Raw genomic sequence first — 18,883 nt, 5'->3', positions numbered from 1 at the left:
AATGCCTCACCAACACCTTGGTCATTGTATTCAGACCTTTTCAATGTGCAAGTTCTTATTTTTCACAAATTATGGGATTTAATTTGATATAGTTAGGGATTTAAATTTTCACTTTGTTTCATTGTAACAGATATGTAGCCAGAGTTAATTTGGTTTTTAAAGAAAAAAACTATGATCCAAACTGGAGTTTAGACTTTCTACTTCTGGAGACAGAGTTACAGTAAAGTTTCTGGGAACTGTTTCCAAACTAAGCAAGTGGTGCTAATCATTATAGTCAGAGTCACATGGGTGATCCCAGCAAGAAATTTGTGTGGCTATCAAAATTCATTGTAATGTTTTAGTGTAAACTTCTGAAATTCTGAATGAACAAATTTTAATTCCTAATTATACTATTGGGAGCTCTGGTAGCATAGTGGCTAAGGCACTTGACTGCTAACCGGAAGGCTGGTAGTTCAAACCCACCAGCCACTCCTCGGAAGGAAGATGGGGCAATCTACTTCCGTAGTGATACTGCCTCGGAAACCCAAGGAGGGGTCGCTATGAGTCGAGTCCGACTCCACGGCACATAACAACAACAATCATATTATTATGTGAACTTCTAAGATTTTTACATTTTCAGCCTTGTATCCATTACTGTATCCCATAAACTTTTATCATCCTTCTATAAGTATATTTATGGGAGCTCTGGTGTTGTAGTGCCTAAGGCACTTGACTGCTAACCAGAAGGCTGGCAGTTCAAACTCACCAGCCACTCGTTGAAAGGAAGGTTGGGCAATCTACTTCCATAGTGATACCGCCTCAGAAACATGAGGGGTCACTATGAGTCAGATTCGACTCTACGGCAGTGTGTTTGGTTTTGGTTTGGTATAAATATACTTATCATTTTGAAATCTTCACTGTGTCAGGAAACTATGTATAAGGTGTATTTATATAATATTGCCAACTTTTTTGAGTATAATCTTTTCACATTTGTTTTATAATAATTGCATTGTAAATTACAAACCAGTCCTTATTAACAAAATACTTACAAGATGGATCCAATTTAACCACTAATGTTTCTTTTAGAACTGGAATATAATGTGCAGCAGAAGCAGTCTCAAATGCTGGAGATGCAAGTGGAACTCAGCAGTGTGAAGGACAGAGCAACAGAACTGCAGGAACAGCTGAGTTCTGAGAAGATGGTGGTTGCTGAACTGAAGAGTGAACTTGCACAAACTAAATTGGAACTTGAAACAACACTCAAGGCACAGCATAAGCACCTAAAGGAATTAGAAGCATTCAGGTGTGCTAAGCTGTCTTATTACAAACCTGTATTAGTGGAGGAATTGCATGAGTTTGTCATAAACATTGCATATATTACAAAAATAAAACATACATGATGTTCAGATAGCATGAAACTATATTATTTATAGAAAAAACTACAGTGGAGAGAGAAAAAATATTTAATGTAGTATTAGAAGAAAAAGAAACCCAAGATGCTTAAAAGGGATTGCTCTGAATGATGCCCTAATATTTTTTTCCAAATCATAAACTCATGATTGTTGTTGTTGTTGTTATGTGCCGTGGAGTCGAACCCGACTCATAGCGACCCTTCCTTGGGTTTCCGAGGCAGTATTACTACGGAAGTAGATTGCCCAGTCTTCCTTCCGAGGAGTGGCTGGTGGGTTTGAACCGCCAGCCTTCTGGTCAGCAGTCAAGTGCCTTACGCACTATGCTACCAGAGCTCCAAACTCATGATTAGGAGTTGGCATATTCTGTGCCATGCCTTCAGTTGTACTTGAGTTTGTTATTGTATAAGTTAATAAAATTTTGACCTTTATCTCACCACCAAGTAATTTGAAGTAATATTTGTGATCTCAATGTGATTTATGATTTAAGTAGGTAAAATAGGCAGTGCTTGAAGAGACAATGCTTGTAACAGGATGAATTTGTTGGTGTAAATACTGGGTGTGTCTGCTTGCCAATGACACATTCCATGTACAGTCATTGTTTAGTTTGAATAGTGCTTTCCTCATACAACACATGTGATGATTCCCATGGTCAGTAAAAGACAAGGGAAAATTTTTAGTGATGTTATTTTGTTTGCATTGTTTGTAAAAAAAAAAATACTTTCACTACGATAAACAACTCATTTGAAATGAACCACAGCCAACAATCTTTAACCTTTACATGTTTTATTTTTTCCCAGTTAGCTAGCCCACCGTATGCCTCAGGCAAGTGGGCTGCTTTTTAATGTAAGGTGGGATTTTTTTTCCCCTTAGTCTATACTTGGTCAGAATAATTTTTTGAAAGTTCATTTGTCTCTTTGATTTAGGTTGGAAGTTAAAGAAAAAACAGATGAAGTACATTTGCTTAATGATACATTAGCAAGTGAACAGAAAAAATCAAGAGAGCTCCAGTGGGCTTTGGAGAAAGAGAAAGCCAAATTGGGACGCAGTGAAGAACGGGATAAAGAAGAACTTGAGGTAGTGTTACCTTTGTCGTTAAGTGGCACTGGAAAATCCAGAACAAAAGAAGAGAGTGAATTCTGGGACATTCCACTTTCTAAAATTTCAACCTTAGATTTTTTTATGAAGTACAGTTTTTCAGTATGTGTAGTATGCTATTACAAATATTATCTAACGTGTATTAGAAAGAAATGCTAGTAGTGTGATGATTGTTTGTTTATTTTGCTACATCCAAGGATGCAACAGACTATTCTTTCACTGCACATGTTTCGGTGATGCAAATTAGTGTACACATGATTTGGTAAATAAGGAAATTATGTCAGTTTGATGCAGAAAAGTAGTGTTGGTTTCTGTAATTGTTTTTCTCTTAGTCCATGGGAGCTGGCATAGTGGGAGTAGAATTACTCACTCTGTTCTCATCAGGACCTTTTGGTCCAGGCAGCAGGAGTCCTTGTTACTACCTGTTAAGAAGATTTAAAATGATTCCCTTCACTCTGGGCACTGTCTCAGAGAGCTACAGCCCAGCCTTGCACGGCTCTCGACTCAAGGCAGGTTGTACTGAGACCCCTGCCCACTTGAATGGTGACCCCAGTGGCTCAGAGCTCCACTACCATCTGTATCATCTCAGCGACTGCATACTTTAAAAAAAAATAATAATAATGTATTATCAGCATTTCTGCCCTATTACTTTTTTTTTTTTTTTAAGTCACTGTGATAGCTTCCAGGCATAAAGAGCTATTTATCTGAAAGGGAAATGTTACCTCCTCAAGTAGGAATTTTTATTTTTTGATTACTACAAATTTGCATGAGTTTTAAGTAGTTTTTCCCTAGCTCTGTTTTCCCCATAAGCCCCATTTCTTTAAGCATGTGCTATTGGAAAGCACAAGGTTTTTTTAGGAATTCTTATCATAGTATTTCAGAAACATTTTCTTAGGGGAAATACACTCTGCTTCATGTTCCTTAGCCAGGTGTAAGATCAATTTTTTGGGAGAAAGTTATTTAACTTACTGATCTTTTGTATATGTTCCTTGATGAAAATTAATACTTTGTCCAAATAAGGAAGCTCTAACCACAGGGAGCTCTGATGGTGTAGTACCTGAAGCATTTGACTGCTAACCCAAGGCTGGCAGTTCAAACCCACCAGCCACTCCTTGGAAGAAAGATTGGGCAATCTACTTCTATAGAGATACCGCTTCGCTTCGGAAACCCAAGGAGGTGTTGCTATGAGTCACAATCGACTCAACAGCAGTGAGTTTGGTTTTTTTTTTTTTTGTAACCACAGAAAATTTAGGCTGGATAATCATTTCTATATTCTATTACCAAATATTACCAATTTAATATTAATAAAAGCATGGTTATATACTTATAAAATATTGGTATAATATTGAACAGGTTCCTAAATTTTGTTTTCTCCTACAAGGATCTAAAATTTTCACTTGAGGGTCAGAAACAAAAGAATATTCAGCTGAATCTACTTTTGGAACAACAGAAACAACTGCTAAATGAGTCACAGCAGAAAATAGAGTCACAGAGAGTGCTATATGATACCCAATTATCAGAAGAACAGAGTCGAAACTTAGAGCTTCAAGTACTTCTTGAATCTGAGAAAGTTCGAATTCAGGAAATGAGAAGCACCTTGGATAGGGAACGAGAATTGCATGCACAGCTACAGAACAATAATGAAAACGGGCAGCCTCGGCCAGTATCCTCTGAGGACTTACTTAAAGAACTACAGAAACAATTAGAGGAAAAACACAGCCGCATAGTAGAATTATTAAACGAGACTGAGAAATACAAACTGGATTCTTTGCAAACAAGACAGCAAATGGAAAAGGATAGGCAGGTTCATAGGAAGACTTTGCAGACGGAACAAGAGGCTAACACTGAGGGACAGAAGAAAATGCATGAGCTTCAGTCCAAAGTGGAAGATCTTCAGCGACAGCTGGAAGAGAAGAGGCAACAAGTGTATAAGTTAGACCTTGAAGGAAAGCGACTACAAGGGATTATGCAGGAATTCCAGAAGCAAGAGCTAGAACGAGAAGAAAAACGAGAAAGTAGAAGAATTTTATATCAGAACCTTAATGAGGTACCAATATACTTTGTTTCTTTTTTGTATTTTTTAAGAAGTGTATTGTAGTCTTTTGATCATGAAATTTTGATGTTGGATTAAATTTGTTAACTATCTATGTCAAAGTCATTTTCAAATCTATAGCAGTTAATTTGTATTTCTATAAGAAAAAATGTGTGATGTGCTGCTTATTTGTATTTATTTTCTTTTCCTTTTCTGTCCAAAATTGCCAGCCAACCACATGGAGTTTAACCAGTGATCGAACTAGAAATTGGGTTCTTCAGCAGAAAATAGAAGGAGAAACAAAGGACTCAGGCTATCCTAAGCTAATTGAAATGAATGGAGGAGGAATTGCCTATAATCATGAATTAGAAATGATCAGAGAAAAGCTTCAATGTATGGCTTCAAAGCTAGAGCATCTAGCTCAGAAAACTTCTAACAGGTTGGTCTATTTTGTATGACTTTGGAAATGGCTTTCTTAGCAAACTGGACAGAATCCCTTACTGTCCCTTGCTAATAGGTAGCCACGTGGTGAATTGACATTTTAAAGTTAATGAATGTTTACATTGGGAGATGACATTTTAACAAAATTTATGCACCTGAAAACAAATATCTTAACACCTTGACCCAAGGTGAGAACATCCTTAATATAAGGGGGAAGTGATAGATTTATCAGAGACTTTACCTAACCTGTAATCTTTGTGCTAGTAAACATACCAAAGTGAGAAAGTACATTTTGACTCTGTGTCTTTTACTTTAAGACTACCATTTGAAACAGCAGATGATGAAGATTTCATTTGGATTCAGGGAAATATTGATGGAATTATTTTACAACTACGAAAACTAATTGACCAGCCAGTTGAAGAGGTAGGATATTTTAAGCTCTTTCCAAAGTATTGAAAGCAAATATTTAACAGAAACTATATGGATCATTTAGACCTGGTAGCATATTATCTAAAGAGTTTTACTTTTATCTTCTTATTTCAAATATTAATATCAATGTTCCTTCCCCTCCAATAGAAAATAATGAAAATTTTAGGGGAAATTCACTTCCATGATCATTATTGCATAATTGCATAGACCTTTTATTGTATTGGAGCTCTGGTGGTGTAGCACCTAAGACATTTGACTGCTAACCAGAAGGCTGGCGGTTCATACCCACCCACTCTCAGAAGAAAGGTTGGGCAATCTACTTCCATAGTGATACCGCCTCAGAAACCCAAGGAGAGGTCGCTATGAGTCAGATCCAACTCAATGCCAGTGAGGTTTTTCTTTTTAATTGTATTACTGTATTAAGAGACCAAGCTTCTTGAACACGTAGTTTGTACCCACTGCTGCCACTGCTCACCTCCCATCCACTCTCCCTCACCAATTTTATCCTCACCCCTCTAGGAAACCACCCTCAGAATGCCATCAATGCCTTCACAACTGACTAATCTGGTGAACCTTTCCAGTCTTTCTTTGCTGACTTTTCTACAGCATTTGGCACTTTTTACCTCTTCCTTCTCAAAACCCTCTTTCCTGTTTGTGTCAGCATTCTCTCATTCACCCTCACTTCTTTCTTCAGTCACTTTCATGTGCTCTTCTTCCTCCTGTCCTCATCCATCTTTTTCTCTGCCTCTCACTAAGAAAGCTCATATCCCTATAGCCTTAGCTCTCACTAGGCTTAGTGAGAACAAGGACATATATTGAACATGTACTGTGTGCCAGGGTAGTGTCCTGGGTTCTGGGATACAGTGAACAAAACTGATTTAAAATTAAAAAATGACCTTTTGGAGCTTACTTTCTAGTAGACTGTGGTTCTAGTCCAGACTTTCTCCTGAGGGCCAGCCTTGTATTTTCATTTAGTTACTAAGGATCTCTCCCTGAGGAACTGTGCCCCACAGGGACCCTACAGGAGCCTCACAGGCATGTTCAAATTGTGCGTCATCTGCTCTTTCTCCTTCCTGCCCTGTATATACCCACATCTCTATTATAGCCCTGATTGTCACCATGATAACTCCCAGTTTAGAAAGCTGGAAGTCATCTTTGCCTACTTTCCTTCACCCCTTCTCACGTACTCAGACAGTCACTAACTCCTGTGCCTTCTGCCTACTTAGTATCTGTCCGTTATTCTACAGCCCTTGGCCATTGCCTTCCTTCCTGCCTTCAGCATTTCGCACCTGGACTATTGCACATCTTCTTGATGCGTCTCCCTGATACCAGGACCTGTCTTTCCTAACTCACTGTACAGTGCACACGGCTGCCAGAGTAATCTCAGCACAGAAATTTTGTTTGTGGTATGCTCCTGCCTACAGCCCTTTGCAGCCCTGCATTGCATACAGTTAGATCTATTATCCATAGAGTAAAGGCAATCTTTGTTCTGGCCTTCCTAGGCAACTTGCAGTTCTCCCTAAAAGCAGTACACTCTTAGTCACGTTTTTGTGCTCACACCAAAAAAACAAACTCACTGTCATTGATTGATTCTGACTCATAGTGACCCCTTTGGGTTTCTGAGGCAGTAAATCTTTACAGAAGTAGATTGCCCAGTCTTCCTTCTGCAGAGTGGGTGGTGGGTTTGAACCACCAACCTTCTAGTTAGCAGTCAAATGCCTTAGACACTACGCCACCAGAGCTCCTTATTTTTGTGCTATATACATCCTGTTCCTTTGGTTTAATATACCCCACCCTATCTTCTTTTCTGCCTGGTATATTCCTGCTTATTATTTAAGACTCAACTCAAGCATCACCTCCTGATGAAATCTATTGTTCTCAGTGCCTGTCCACATTTTATATACATCACTCACCTACATTTGTGCTTATATGAACTTGCACCGTTTTTATTTTTATTTTCTAGCCTAGTTTAGTCTCTCCAAATACAACCTGTGGTTCATTGACTGAAAGACTGCTGAGACAAAATGCTGAGTTGACAGGACATATCAGCCAACTGACTGAAGAAAAGAATGATTTAAGGAACATGGTTATGAAGCTAGAAGAGCAGATCAAGTGGTATCGACAGACAGGAGCTGGTAGAGATTACGTATGTCTTTGTTTATTATGTCTACATATTAGAAATAGGGATAAGTTATAATTCCTGCTATCTCATTTTAATGTTTAATCTTGATATGTGAAACGTGAAGTATGTGATGCTTCACAGGATCTGTAGAACTTTTGTAAGGATGACAGTAATAAAATGAGTAGGTATAACTTATTGGGAGCCTTCTCTGTATCAGCTTCTGGGTTGTGTACATACAGAGGCTCTAATCTACACCCAGCCTTTTACATGGAAAAGGTGAACTAAAGTCAATAGTCAAACCAAGTTCAGTTTGTCTCTGAAGCCAGACTTTACTATGTATGGACAGACAGCCGACATGTGTTCAGAAATGTTTAGTGTTAAGCATTATAAAGCTCTAGATATGGGGCTTCTATGAATTCTGACTTTTCAGTTATTCATCAGTTACAGTGTTCATAAATCACAGTGAAAAATGCCATTAAATTACATATTTCACTCTCAGTAAACTACTCTGAGAATTTTTTTTATTTTCATTTTTAAAGAGCTGTAAAATAAATTGCTAACTTCTGTAAGCACCCAGTATAAAGATAGGACAGACCTGTAAGATCACTGTATACTCCAGTACACCCACACAGCTTCTGGTGTGATCCCCTTTTACCTGCTGCAGTTACTTCTTCACCACTTTTCTAGTCTACTCTCAGGCACGACCCAGATGGTCCAACGATTTATTAAGTCTCTTGCCTTTTTAGTTCAAAACTCTGCTAAATTGGAATACCTTCACTGAGACCAGGCTTTTGTGTCGCAAGACTATTTGCTTATAAAGCTGACCTACTTGACAAAAGGTCAAATACTTAGTTGCTCTTTAATGTGAATTGATACTGATTTTTACTTTCTCTGAAGTTGGAAAGCTGAGATTTCTGTATCCACCTTAGAAATACCTTTAATATGTTTAATTTAGACTTTTTTTCCACCCCCAAAGAATTGTCCTTAAATATCATTCAGATAAGACTCTGGTCTCTGCAGTCTTCTAGGTTTTCATTCAGTGATGGTGCCAACATCGATACCATTATTGCTTCTGAAAAAGAAATCTGGAACAGAGAAAAGTTGAGTCTCCAAAAATCCTTGAAGAGAGCAGAAGCTGAAGTCTGTAAACTGAAGGCTGAACTGAGAAATGAAGCTTTGCTTCAAAATCTGAGTCCTGACTCTGAGCATTCCACTTTAAAGGTAGGGGACATCCATCTGAACATCCATCACAGCTGGTCCTCTGTTTTTATCTTGTTTCATATCTCATTGACTCAGTTGAGTAGGTGAAGGAAATTTAGGTGGTGCTCAGGCTGTGTTGCTAGGTCTCTTTATTCAGCCTGTGTCATGAGTGCAGGTCTCTAGCTGATCACAAAAGGTTTATGGAGAGGTATGCCCAAGACTGAGACCAGATTAAGCTCTGTTAATGATCACAGTGGCAGCACCCTGTGTTCTTGGTCCCATTACCCACTGTCCCATCCCTAATAGACCAACAGAATTTTATCTTTTCAATTCCCAACCCAAGCTCTACCGCTGTCATATATAAGACCATCAAGCTCTGTAAAATGGTAACAACCCCTCTGAATAGCTCTTTACAGACTAGTAATGAATATTGTAGTAAAAGTACCTTGATTAATTAACATAAATCTAAAACTAAAAGAAAGAAAAATCTTTAGAACATTTATTCCAACTATAGAGTGAACTTAGGGGCTCTGGTAGCATAGTGCCTAAGGCATTTGACTGCTAACCAGAAGGCTGGTGGTTCAAATCCTCTGGCCACTCCTCGGAAGGAAGGTTGAGCAATCTACTTCTGTAGTCATGCCGCTTCAGAAACCCAAGGAGAGGTTGCTATGAGTCGGAGTCGATTTGATGGCAGTGAGTTATTTTTTATGGAGTGAACTTAAATTTATGACTTTTAACGGGAGAAAAGACATTCACGTTGAAAAAGTTAAATAGATGAGTGGCCGCAATAATAAAAGTAGCTCTGTACAGCTTAAAAAAGAAAAAAAGAAGATAATGGAATGACAAAAATATTTGTGTAAATCTGATGTATAGGGGCTAAAATTCAAAATAAACAAAAGCATAACCAAAACTACATTGTTAATACTCTGGCTCCAATGACTACAACAGAAACAGAAGTTAAAAATGTGTCTTTACTTTCAACTTTGCTGAGAAAATAGAGAACAATGATCATGTACCTGCCATTCAGCCCTTCTTCTGCTGCTCCTCCTCTTCCTTTTCCCCCTCATCAAAAAATTATCCTCCCCCTTGGAGTTAATTAGAACTATTCTGTCATTATTAAGGCCCGCTTCTCTGTCCAGCCTCTTCATATTGGCATTCAGCAGGGCTCTGTCTTAGATTATATTCACTCCTTACTCTTGAAATAGGCAAGCTGATCCTTTGATAGTGTTTGATATCATTCATGTGGTAAAGCTTCCTAAATGTTTTAGCTTCAGCCTGGACCTCTCTTCTGAGCCTCAGACTTGGATGTCCCTGCCTCCTTACTAACCCAGTTTGACTGTCCCACTGCGTCCCAAACTTAGCATGTTCAAAATGGCACTCTTAATCTTACTCCCAAACATAGTTCGCCCCATTATCCTCTTCTGTCCAGTTGCTCATTTCAGAAACAGAGAAGGCAACCTTCACGTCATCCTCTACATCACCCCTATATCCAGTGCAGTACCGAAGAAAACCATTCTACCTTCAAAATGAGGCAACAGAGGCACTAAAAGATGAATAACTTTGTTGCAATCACTCAGCTGATAAGAGGCAGTGCCAGCATTTAAACCCTGGTAGTCTGACTCCAGAGCCCTGGTCTTTACTGTGCTTTGTGCTACCAGTGCCTTCATGAGAAAGAGGCAGTGCCTTTCTTGGAGACAGGCTGCTTCTGTTGTAGTTGTCATCTACTTTGTGTAGAGAACAGGGTATTTCAAGAGCATGATACAGTCAAATCTGTATTTTAAAATCATGCTGTATGGCTGTTAGATTGACAACAGAGACCTTTGGCACCTAGCGCAGTGCCTGGGGCATTGAGTAAGCTCATTAAACACTTGAGATGAACAAAGGATTTGAGATGTCCACTCTTATTCTCAAATCTTCAAGGTAGTCCCACCTTCTAAATGTTTGCATGGGTCTGTGGTAGGTAGGTAGTTTATAAATCAGATCTAGTTCACCAATATGTGTTTTTAATTTGAGATAAGTTAACAAGTCCTTACCTACTCTGTGTTGTTTTATACCCTGCTCATCCATTTCACTCAGTTATGTTATTTACGTGACCAAACACACATGGGTTTGCAACCTCAGTTTGGAGTTTGGACCAGTGCAGAGAAGCCCTAGACTGCTTCTCTGAGCTGTCCCAAACCCTAAATCTAGTCTTTCTACTGTCAAAGGCTAAATGCTCAGCATGTTGCTTAGTGGCAGATTGAAGGTTCAAGGTTCTTAGTGTCTTAGTCCCATATTATATCCCCCAGGCCTCATCAAGGACCATTTAAAGAGAAAAACCTCTAAAAGCAGTTTTAAAACAATTTTCAGATTAATGGAAGGGTTTTTAAGTTATAGTTTGGCACTAGCCGTGATCGTACTAGTGTCTGTGTCTACAGGACTGTATGTCTAAGCTTTCAAAAGCAACTTCCTGAATCAACTATCTTTTTGCTTCACTTCCTTTCTCTCCTAGTAATGAAAGGCAGTCCCTCTGTTGTGTGATAGAGACCCACTGGTTGAATTTATGTGGTGCTTTGCTTGTCTTGTTAGCGCCCCCCACACACACACCTACACACCCACCACGTCTTTGGATTCTAAGAGAACAATTTGAATGAATTCTTAATAATGTCTTTACGTTTGGACCTTCTTTAAACAGAGAATTTACGGTAAATACCTGAGGGCAGAAAGTTTCCGGAAAGCTCTGATTTATCAGAAGAAATACCTGTTGCTGTTACTGGGTGGATTCCAAGAATGTGAAGATGCCACCCTGGCCTTGCTTGCCCGAATGGGAGGGCAGCCAGCCTTCACAGACCTAGAGGTTATCACCAACCGTCCGAAAGGCTTCACCAGGTTCCGGTCTGCTGTCAGAGTGTCTATTGCAATTTCAAGGTAAAGTACTTGAAAAAAAATGCGTTTTAATAGATTCTCTGAAAGGGTTAGGTTTGTTTAAATCCTCTCCCTATTTCTTGCCTGTCATACTCTGTATTCATGTAGTGTGAGAATTTGCCATCACTAAAACATGCTTATTTCTTTTTCTAGGCGTCCATCCTTTTAGCAGGTAAACTTTATATTTAGTGTAAAAATTCTATGAAGCGGGGCAGGCAGCTGGTGACTTGGAGATTCAGGGATGACACATCCAGTCTGGATTGCCTTTGTTAAAAAATCTGAATAAGTTCATATACAGAATGAAAGGGAAAATTATTTTAAAAAACTGTCCCTTAGACTAGCATACTCATTGTCTTCATTACTACAATAAACCACTTTGGGGACTGAGCCCTGGAAAGCTCTTGGCCTAAGTGGGTTCAGATTAGAGGTGAGTCCTTAGGGCACTGGGCTTTGCTGGTGGTTTTGTAACTCTCCCTACTAGTTCCAGGCTAGAATTTAGACTAAGTAGGAACTCTAGACTCATTCACAGATGGTAGAATTGGAGTCAAGGGTCAAACTACCTGAATGCCTGGCCCACTTAAGTCCTCTGATTTGGTCTGTGCCCAGACACCCAGGCCTGTATCCTGCCCTGCACCCCCCCCCCCTTTATTTTCTATAGGAGCCAGTTATTCTTAAAGAAATTTTACTTTATTTATTTTACTATTTTACTTTGGAAAATATGGCAGAATTTTTTAACTAGAAGCCATCTGACATCAACTAGTCCAGAACATGGAAACTGAGGCAGGGAGAGGTTCCAAAGCCGTTGGTAATAGAGCTAGGACAGTGAGCTGGGTGTCCTGACTCCTGGCCACACTGGCTGTCTAATGGGAGCTCAGGTTTTGTCTTCTTGATAGTTTTAGACCTTTCCTGCCACCACTACTCCACCTTGTAGTCCCCTGGTTCCAGTTCCTCCTCCTTTACCTTTCAAGTTAAGTACGTTGTTGAAAAAGACATAATCCTTGCCCTGTTGTTGTTGTTGTTGTTATGTGCCGTCGAGTCAAACCTGACTCATAGCGACCCCTCCTTGGGTTTCCGAGGCAGTATCACTACGGAAGTAGGATTGCCCAACCTTCCTTCCGAGGAGTGGCCCTAGAGGTAGCTTACTTTCTAGTCTGGAAGTATGTAACACAGAAGACAATAAATGGGCGTCCCAAGAGTTAGCCAATAATTTTGATTAGAGGAATTTGGAAGGGATCCAGCAAAGCTATGTAGAAGTTGCCCTTGAAAGACTTTTCACTCTACCACCCTCTTATTCCGTATCCTCTAAATATATTTATAATATTTTGGCCCTCCTAAAACTGGGCCTTGAAACTGATTGATACTAAGAAATCAAAACTGGTGCTCTAAAAACTTCCTTCACACCTCCTCAGGCTAAAGTGGGGCAGATAGCAACTCGCTACAGCTGGCCCATGGTTCTACCTCCTTCACTTCATTTGAAGCCAGCGTTGTTCACCCCTGCTCACCCCTTATCCAGCTTCCCCAGCATTCACTCGCTCGATCAGTGCAAGAGTCTTTTCATTCTCTTTCTACGTCATCTGCCCCTTAGTCTCTGTTCTTTTCTCTTTCCATTACTTCCCTCCCTTCTTAGCCCATCTGCTTTTCTCCTCTCTACTTTTCCTCTTTCTCTTGTATCTCATTCCCCCTAAAGACCAAACCTCTTGCTGGCAACACAAGAGACCTGTGGTGCCACTTGGGGAGTGAGGGTAACTTGAACCCTGTTCCCAGTAGATTTTTCCACAAGCCATGGGCATTTGCATAATTTTAGGGTAAGCAGTCATGTGGTTATACTGAAATTGAATATTCCTATATAAATGTATGGCTTGATTTTTGTGGGAAATGTATCCTATGTATTACAGATGTTTTGTGAAATTTATCTTGGGATCTCTTTTAGAATGAAATTTTTGGTTCGACGATGGCATCGAGTCACAGGTTCTGGTTCCATCAATATTAACAGAGATGGCTTTGGACTGAATCCAGGTGAATCAAAATAGCATCTTTTTCCTCCATATGTGATTCTCTAAAATCTGCATGTGTAATACCTATCCAAACATTCTAGAACCAATGGTATCCAAAGACGGAGCCCTTATAACTAATAAATCTGGTGACCTTGCAGTTTGAAAGAGAGTAATCATACTGATCTTTATGGAATGCTCGCTCGGTGGTAGGTCCTGTTCTTCTCATGTATTATTGTGTGTTCTCCCAATCCTCTCGTGGAAGTACAGTTACTGTTCCCAGTTTACAGATGGGGAAACTGAGGCACGGAATGCCTATGTGATTTGTTCCATATTACCCCATGGAGAGGTGGTGGTGTCAGGATCCAGCCCTGGTAGTCTAGTTCCAGAGCCCCCACACCTTACAACTGCATTTAAGACTCTGATTCAAAATAGGATTACAGTTAACACATTATGAGGAGGAGTCATGGTTTGAAATTCTCAGGATTTAACAGCACTTAAATAGGTTTCTGAGTTTACCACAGGTTGCTTAATAAAGTTATTTGTCTCCACACCTACCTGAATTAGAAATTTAAAAAAATGAACATTAGGGCTTGAACATTTCAGGCATAAGGTAGAGGTCAGAGGCAAGGAGCACAGAGTTATAAAGACACAGCATAACTGTGCTATGAAGTGGTATTAAACTGCCTGCACAGAGTCTACCAGTGGCTGAACAACAGAGAAAGGTTTCTAAGACTAATCTTTATGGAAGCAGACTACCACATCATCTACCATGTAATGGAGCAGCTGCTGGGTTCAAACCGCCAACTTTTCAATGAGCAGCCTAACCTAACCACTATACTACCAGGGCTCCTGAAAGATAACTGAAAATGACCATGTTTAGTGTATAAAAGTAATTTGCTATTGTATTCTGACTCGTGGCTACCTTATATGGTCAGAGTCAAACTGTGCACCATAAGATTTTCAGGGGCTGATTCTCCCAGGCCTTTTTTCCCACCTGCCTCTGATGGACTCAAACTTCCAACCTTTCGGTTAGCCGCCCAGCGGATTAACTGTTCACACCACCCAGGACCTCCTAGTACAGTACCTAAGATAGTAGGAGTCTTTGTGCCCTTACTGTTTGGTAGAAATTCTTCAAGGGCATGGTATTTTTTTTTTTCTTTACAAGGTACATTTTGGATTACTTTAGGTGCTGAAAAGACTGATCCATTCTATCATTCTTCCGGTGGGCTGGAGCTGTATGGAGAACCAAGACACACTACATATCGTGCAAGATCGGATCTGGACTATCCCAGATCTCCTTTACCATTTCAGAATAGGTAAGAATTTGATACAGTCTGCCTCAAGTAGTCAACTATATTACTATTTAACAGAAGAGATGACATTGTGAAGCCTTTGGTGTCTTTGCACTGAGATAGCTAGGTTTCTTTTTTATGATTTACATTATCTAAGGTTCAAGCAAAATTAGATTTTCAATTTGTTAACTGGTTTCCGAGGGTCTAGGAGACAGAGCCGACCACCTAGATAGTCAACAAAATACTATATGCTGTGGTTAGACAATGGGAAAAACACTAAAATGGATAGTATCTGGCCATTATGAAAAATTCATGACAAGACACATTCAAAGTCTGTTGTGCACCTTTGCAGCAGGCACATATTGGGTATTCATAGGATTACTCAGTAGCTTGTTTGAATTAATGTTTTTTTCTTTAAACATCCCAAACTCAGAATCATGGGGGATATAGATTAGGCAGTGTACAACGGGCCTGTTGGGGTTTGGGGTAGGGGCAGGTTGATAATTTATTTGCATTGTTTTGGGGATAATGTAGCATCACGTACATATTTTTTTTTAATCCTGTAGGTACCCAGGCCTTCCAGCTGATTTAAATCCTGGTTCCCTAGCATGTTCTCAGCTACAGAATTATGATCCTGACAGAGCCCTAACAGATTATATCACTCGACTAGAGGCACTGCAAAGGCGCCTGGGAACTGTACAGTCAGGTGAGCTGTTTAACTGTAGCACTAGACCCGGAGCTCTTTCAGTTTTGAAAATCCTTGACCTTCCTTGCAAATCTTCCAGTTAAATGCTTGAGTTACCAGGCTAGCTTACGCTGTGTTACAAGCAGAGAAACTTGTTCAGGAGTTAAGTAATTTTAAGTCAAGACATGATTTATTACCCTCTATTCTACTCCCCACCCAACCCCCAACCCCTAAAAAAAGAGACTCCTTACTCTCTTCTTTCAGCAGGTTGACAACATAAAATCTACAATGAACATCAGTATTTAAAAAACTCTGAGCCTGCAGAGTCTACAGGGCAGAAAACAGGTGTACTAATAAAGGGCGGGGAGATGAGGAGAAGCAATTATTTTAGGCACGGAATACAGCCATTATCAGCACTTCTACGTGTGCTTCTGTGTGTGATCAAAAAACTCCATCCCATTCAAAAGGCTTTGTAAAATTGATCTTTCATTTTTCTCCTTGCTGTAACACACAAAAAAATTAATACTTAGTAGAGGTCAGTTCCCTGTTGTGGGAAAACTCCTGCCTCTCTCAAATTCTGTCCTGATTCAAAGACCTTGAATCATTTTAAAGTGATTGTGTTCTAAGTCACCTTTTGTATTTTGTTTTTACTTTTGTTAAAGAGTTAGTAGTTTATCTGTTGTTTAATTCAATTAACTGGTAGTCTGGAAACTTATTATCATGGCTGGGTTGTATTGGTTGGTTTATGTGTTTTTGTTTTGAGCATCTCAATTTCACAAGACCCAGATTTTGAAGACCAAAAGCTATATGAGGAGGAGGAGGTATAGAACATTCACCTCACCACAGACTTAAAATCTTAATAGCCTCACTTACCTTACTATAAAAGCCAGCCACAGTGACTTTTAAATATATATTCAGGTATCTTTTTAAAAATCAGTTTAAGGAAGAGTAAGACTTATTAAGGAGGTAAGAAAAGCTTTTTAAATGGACAGTAGTATTAATTTCCTGCCTTGAGTGAATTAGTTGGTCAGATATGAGTAGCCATCTTAACTTGAAATAATTTCAAAATAGCCTTTTTTCTCTCTCAGGTTCAACAACTCAGTTTCATGCTGGCATGAGAAGATAATCCTTTGACATCATCAATCAAAGTGATTTTAAACAAATTCTCTTTTGTAAATCAGTGGTTCTTTTGTGCTTTTTTATCGTGAATATTCAGTGGGACCAATAGGAACACAGCTTATGATTGTACGCAGATGCCTTGCCAGCCCATGAAAACATACTGGAATTTGTATATATAAGCATTGTGTATGTACTCATGCACAATCCTCATTTAATTACCTGTATATTTGTGGAATGCTAATTTAAATGATTAAGTTATCAAACCTTGTGTATTTATCAAATGGGTGGGAAGATTAAACTTGCGTATTATGATACTGCTGAATGTGTAGCTTGAGGTGTCCTGCACTTTTCTTAAAAGGCTACTGAAGTTACATGTTTCTGCCTAATATATTTGCTACTGGTGATACAGACAGAAAAATATCACTTGTAGAGACCTATTTTTGTATAATGGTAGAAGTTTTGAATTTTATGGGGTATTTTGTCAAGTACTGAAATAAAAATTACTTCACCATTTTAACCCCTGTACATTTGAGCCTTCTTCATTTTTAATTGAGCCATAAATTCTTGGTGTATGTCCTCTCTTCACTTGTCTCAAATACATAGGACTTAGGGATTCAGAGATAGAAAGTTGTTGTAATCTTAGAATTAGGTACTATTACAGTTTTTCTCCTCCCTCCATTGGGCAAGAAAGTTTTCCGTATCTTCTACTTAAAGTTTTTATAAAGCTATATTAGTATTTTAATGATAAGTACATATTTGCTCGATCAGTGTTGTGTTTCTCATGTCCAAAGATGTATCCTTACTTACATAGTCCATTTAGATGCAGAAATTATTTAATACAAAGAAATCTTCTTTTCCTCCCCTTTTAAATAGGGAATTTTAAATTTTACTCACCACAGAGCAGCAAAGTCAACAAATGCTCCTGCTCTCCATACCAAATTCAAGATTCTCACAAAGATACTGTACTACAAATCTCAATGCTATATCTTGAGTCCTTCCTAATAACATAACATCTCACCGAAATAGTAAGGACAATGTTTGATGCTGACATGCTGAGGATTCTGTCTCATCATTTGATGTTTGGTGATTTATCCTACCACATACAGGCCAGGATAGTAAGTTACGAATTTTTGGGGTCTAAATAATTACCTGTTTTCATATTAACAGCTGAATTCCAATCGGGGAGATATAAAGAATAGCAGAGGTATTGTAAGCAATTAGTTGAAGACTGTGGGTCAAACCTTTCTCCGCAAGCATGGCTTGCCATTCAAGGTTCTTCACTCCAGGAGAGAAAGGAAGGAGGAGCAGGTGCTCAAGTGAGCTGACTAACCTGCTTTCACTCCCACCGTTTGGCTCTCAAGGTCTCCTTCAGCTCTGCCATCTTAAACTTGTTCACTCATAATCCTCAGTAATTTCTCATTAAAAACGAAATCCTTTAAAGTCTAAAACAAACTATTCACTAAACAAAAACTAGCTTTACCTCAGGTTCTTAACTCATTTTTCGTCATGAACCACTTTACAGTCTGGTGAAATTATGGACACCTTTTCAAAATAATGTTCGCAAATACATAAAATATATTGATTGTTAAGGAACCAAATGTATAGAAATAGTTGTGTCATAATCATAATCCAAAGTAGTGGTATAAAAGTAAGATATTTCAAGAGATCTGCGACATTTGTACTATAGTTTGAAAATACCTATGATTTCTATTGACAGAATCATGGGTACTGCTAGTACTATTATTGTTTGTTCCCTACAGTCATAATTAAAGGGACTACTAAATTGTCATTTGAAATTAGTGAAAATAAAAATGTATTTTTTTTTCCCCATTTAAGTTCCTGGATCCCCTGAATTCTACCCACTAAAGAATATAATTTATATTTGGGAATACAGAATGTATTTTTTTCCCACAGAGAACTTTAATATGAAATACTGTCTAACAGCAGAGATTCTGCATTCACAAGAGTTTAACATGAGTCCTCTAGATTCTTTGACCATAAACAGACCTGTACCATACATAAGGGAAAAGTATTTTGGTCTCATGTAGTGAAAACATGCTATGTGGTCAGGCCCCATTATAATTGAGTTAAGCTGATTCTGGAACACAGACTTCACAGGAGGTGACCAACAATACTATTCCCAAGGACCCTGCTTCATGTCAATCACCATTATCCTAAT

At 38.9% G+C, this 18,883-nt stretch overlaps 1 protein-coding gene across 1 annotated transcript in view; it reads left to right on the top strand.

The window, feature by feature from the left end:
* AKAP9 (A-kinase anchoring protein 9) overlaps positions 1–16,711 on the top strand; it is a 170,053-nt gene extending 153,342 nt beyond the window's left edge. The window contains exons 35-46 of the mRNA XM_042780806.1: positions 1,066–1,282; positions 2,315–2,465; positions 3,868–4,533; positions 4,749–4,957; positions 5,277–5,382; positions 7,352–7,534; positions 8,531–8,731; positions 11,385–11,617; positions 13,545–13,630; positions 14,774–14,924; positions 15,467–15,606; positions 16,674–16,711. Coding sequence (XP_042636740.1) covers positions 1,066–1,282; positions 2,315–2,465; positions 3,868–4,533; positions 4,749–4,957; positions 5,277–5,382; positions 7,352–7,534; positions 8,531–8,731; positions 11,385–11,617; positions 13,545–13,630; positions 14,774–14,924; positions 15,467–15,606; positions 16,674–16,711 — 2,381 coding nt within the window. The remainder of the gene's footprint in view (positions 1–1,065; positions 1,283–2,314; positions 2,466–3,867; positions 4,534–4,748; positions 4,958–5,276; positions 5,383–7,351; positions 7,535–8,530; positions 8,732–11,384; positions 11,618–13,544; positions 13,631–14,773; positions 14,925–15,466; positions 15,607–16,673) is intronic.
* The last annotated feature ends 2,172 nt before the right edge of the window (positions 16,712–18,883 follow it).

Source organism: Orycteropus afer, unplaced genomic scaffold (assembly GCF_000298275.1).
Source record: "Orycteropus afer afer isolate SDZICR_OR568_19922 unplaced genomic scaffold, OryAfe1.0 scaffold00063, whole genome shotgun sequence".
NCBI lineage: Eukaryota > Metazoa > Chordata > Mammalia > Tubulidentata > Orycteropodidae > Orycteropus > Orycteropus afer.
This window is presented reverse-complemented; position numbering and strand designations above follow the sequence as displayed.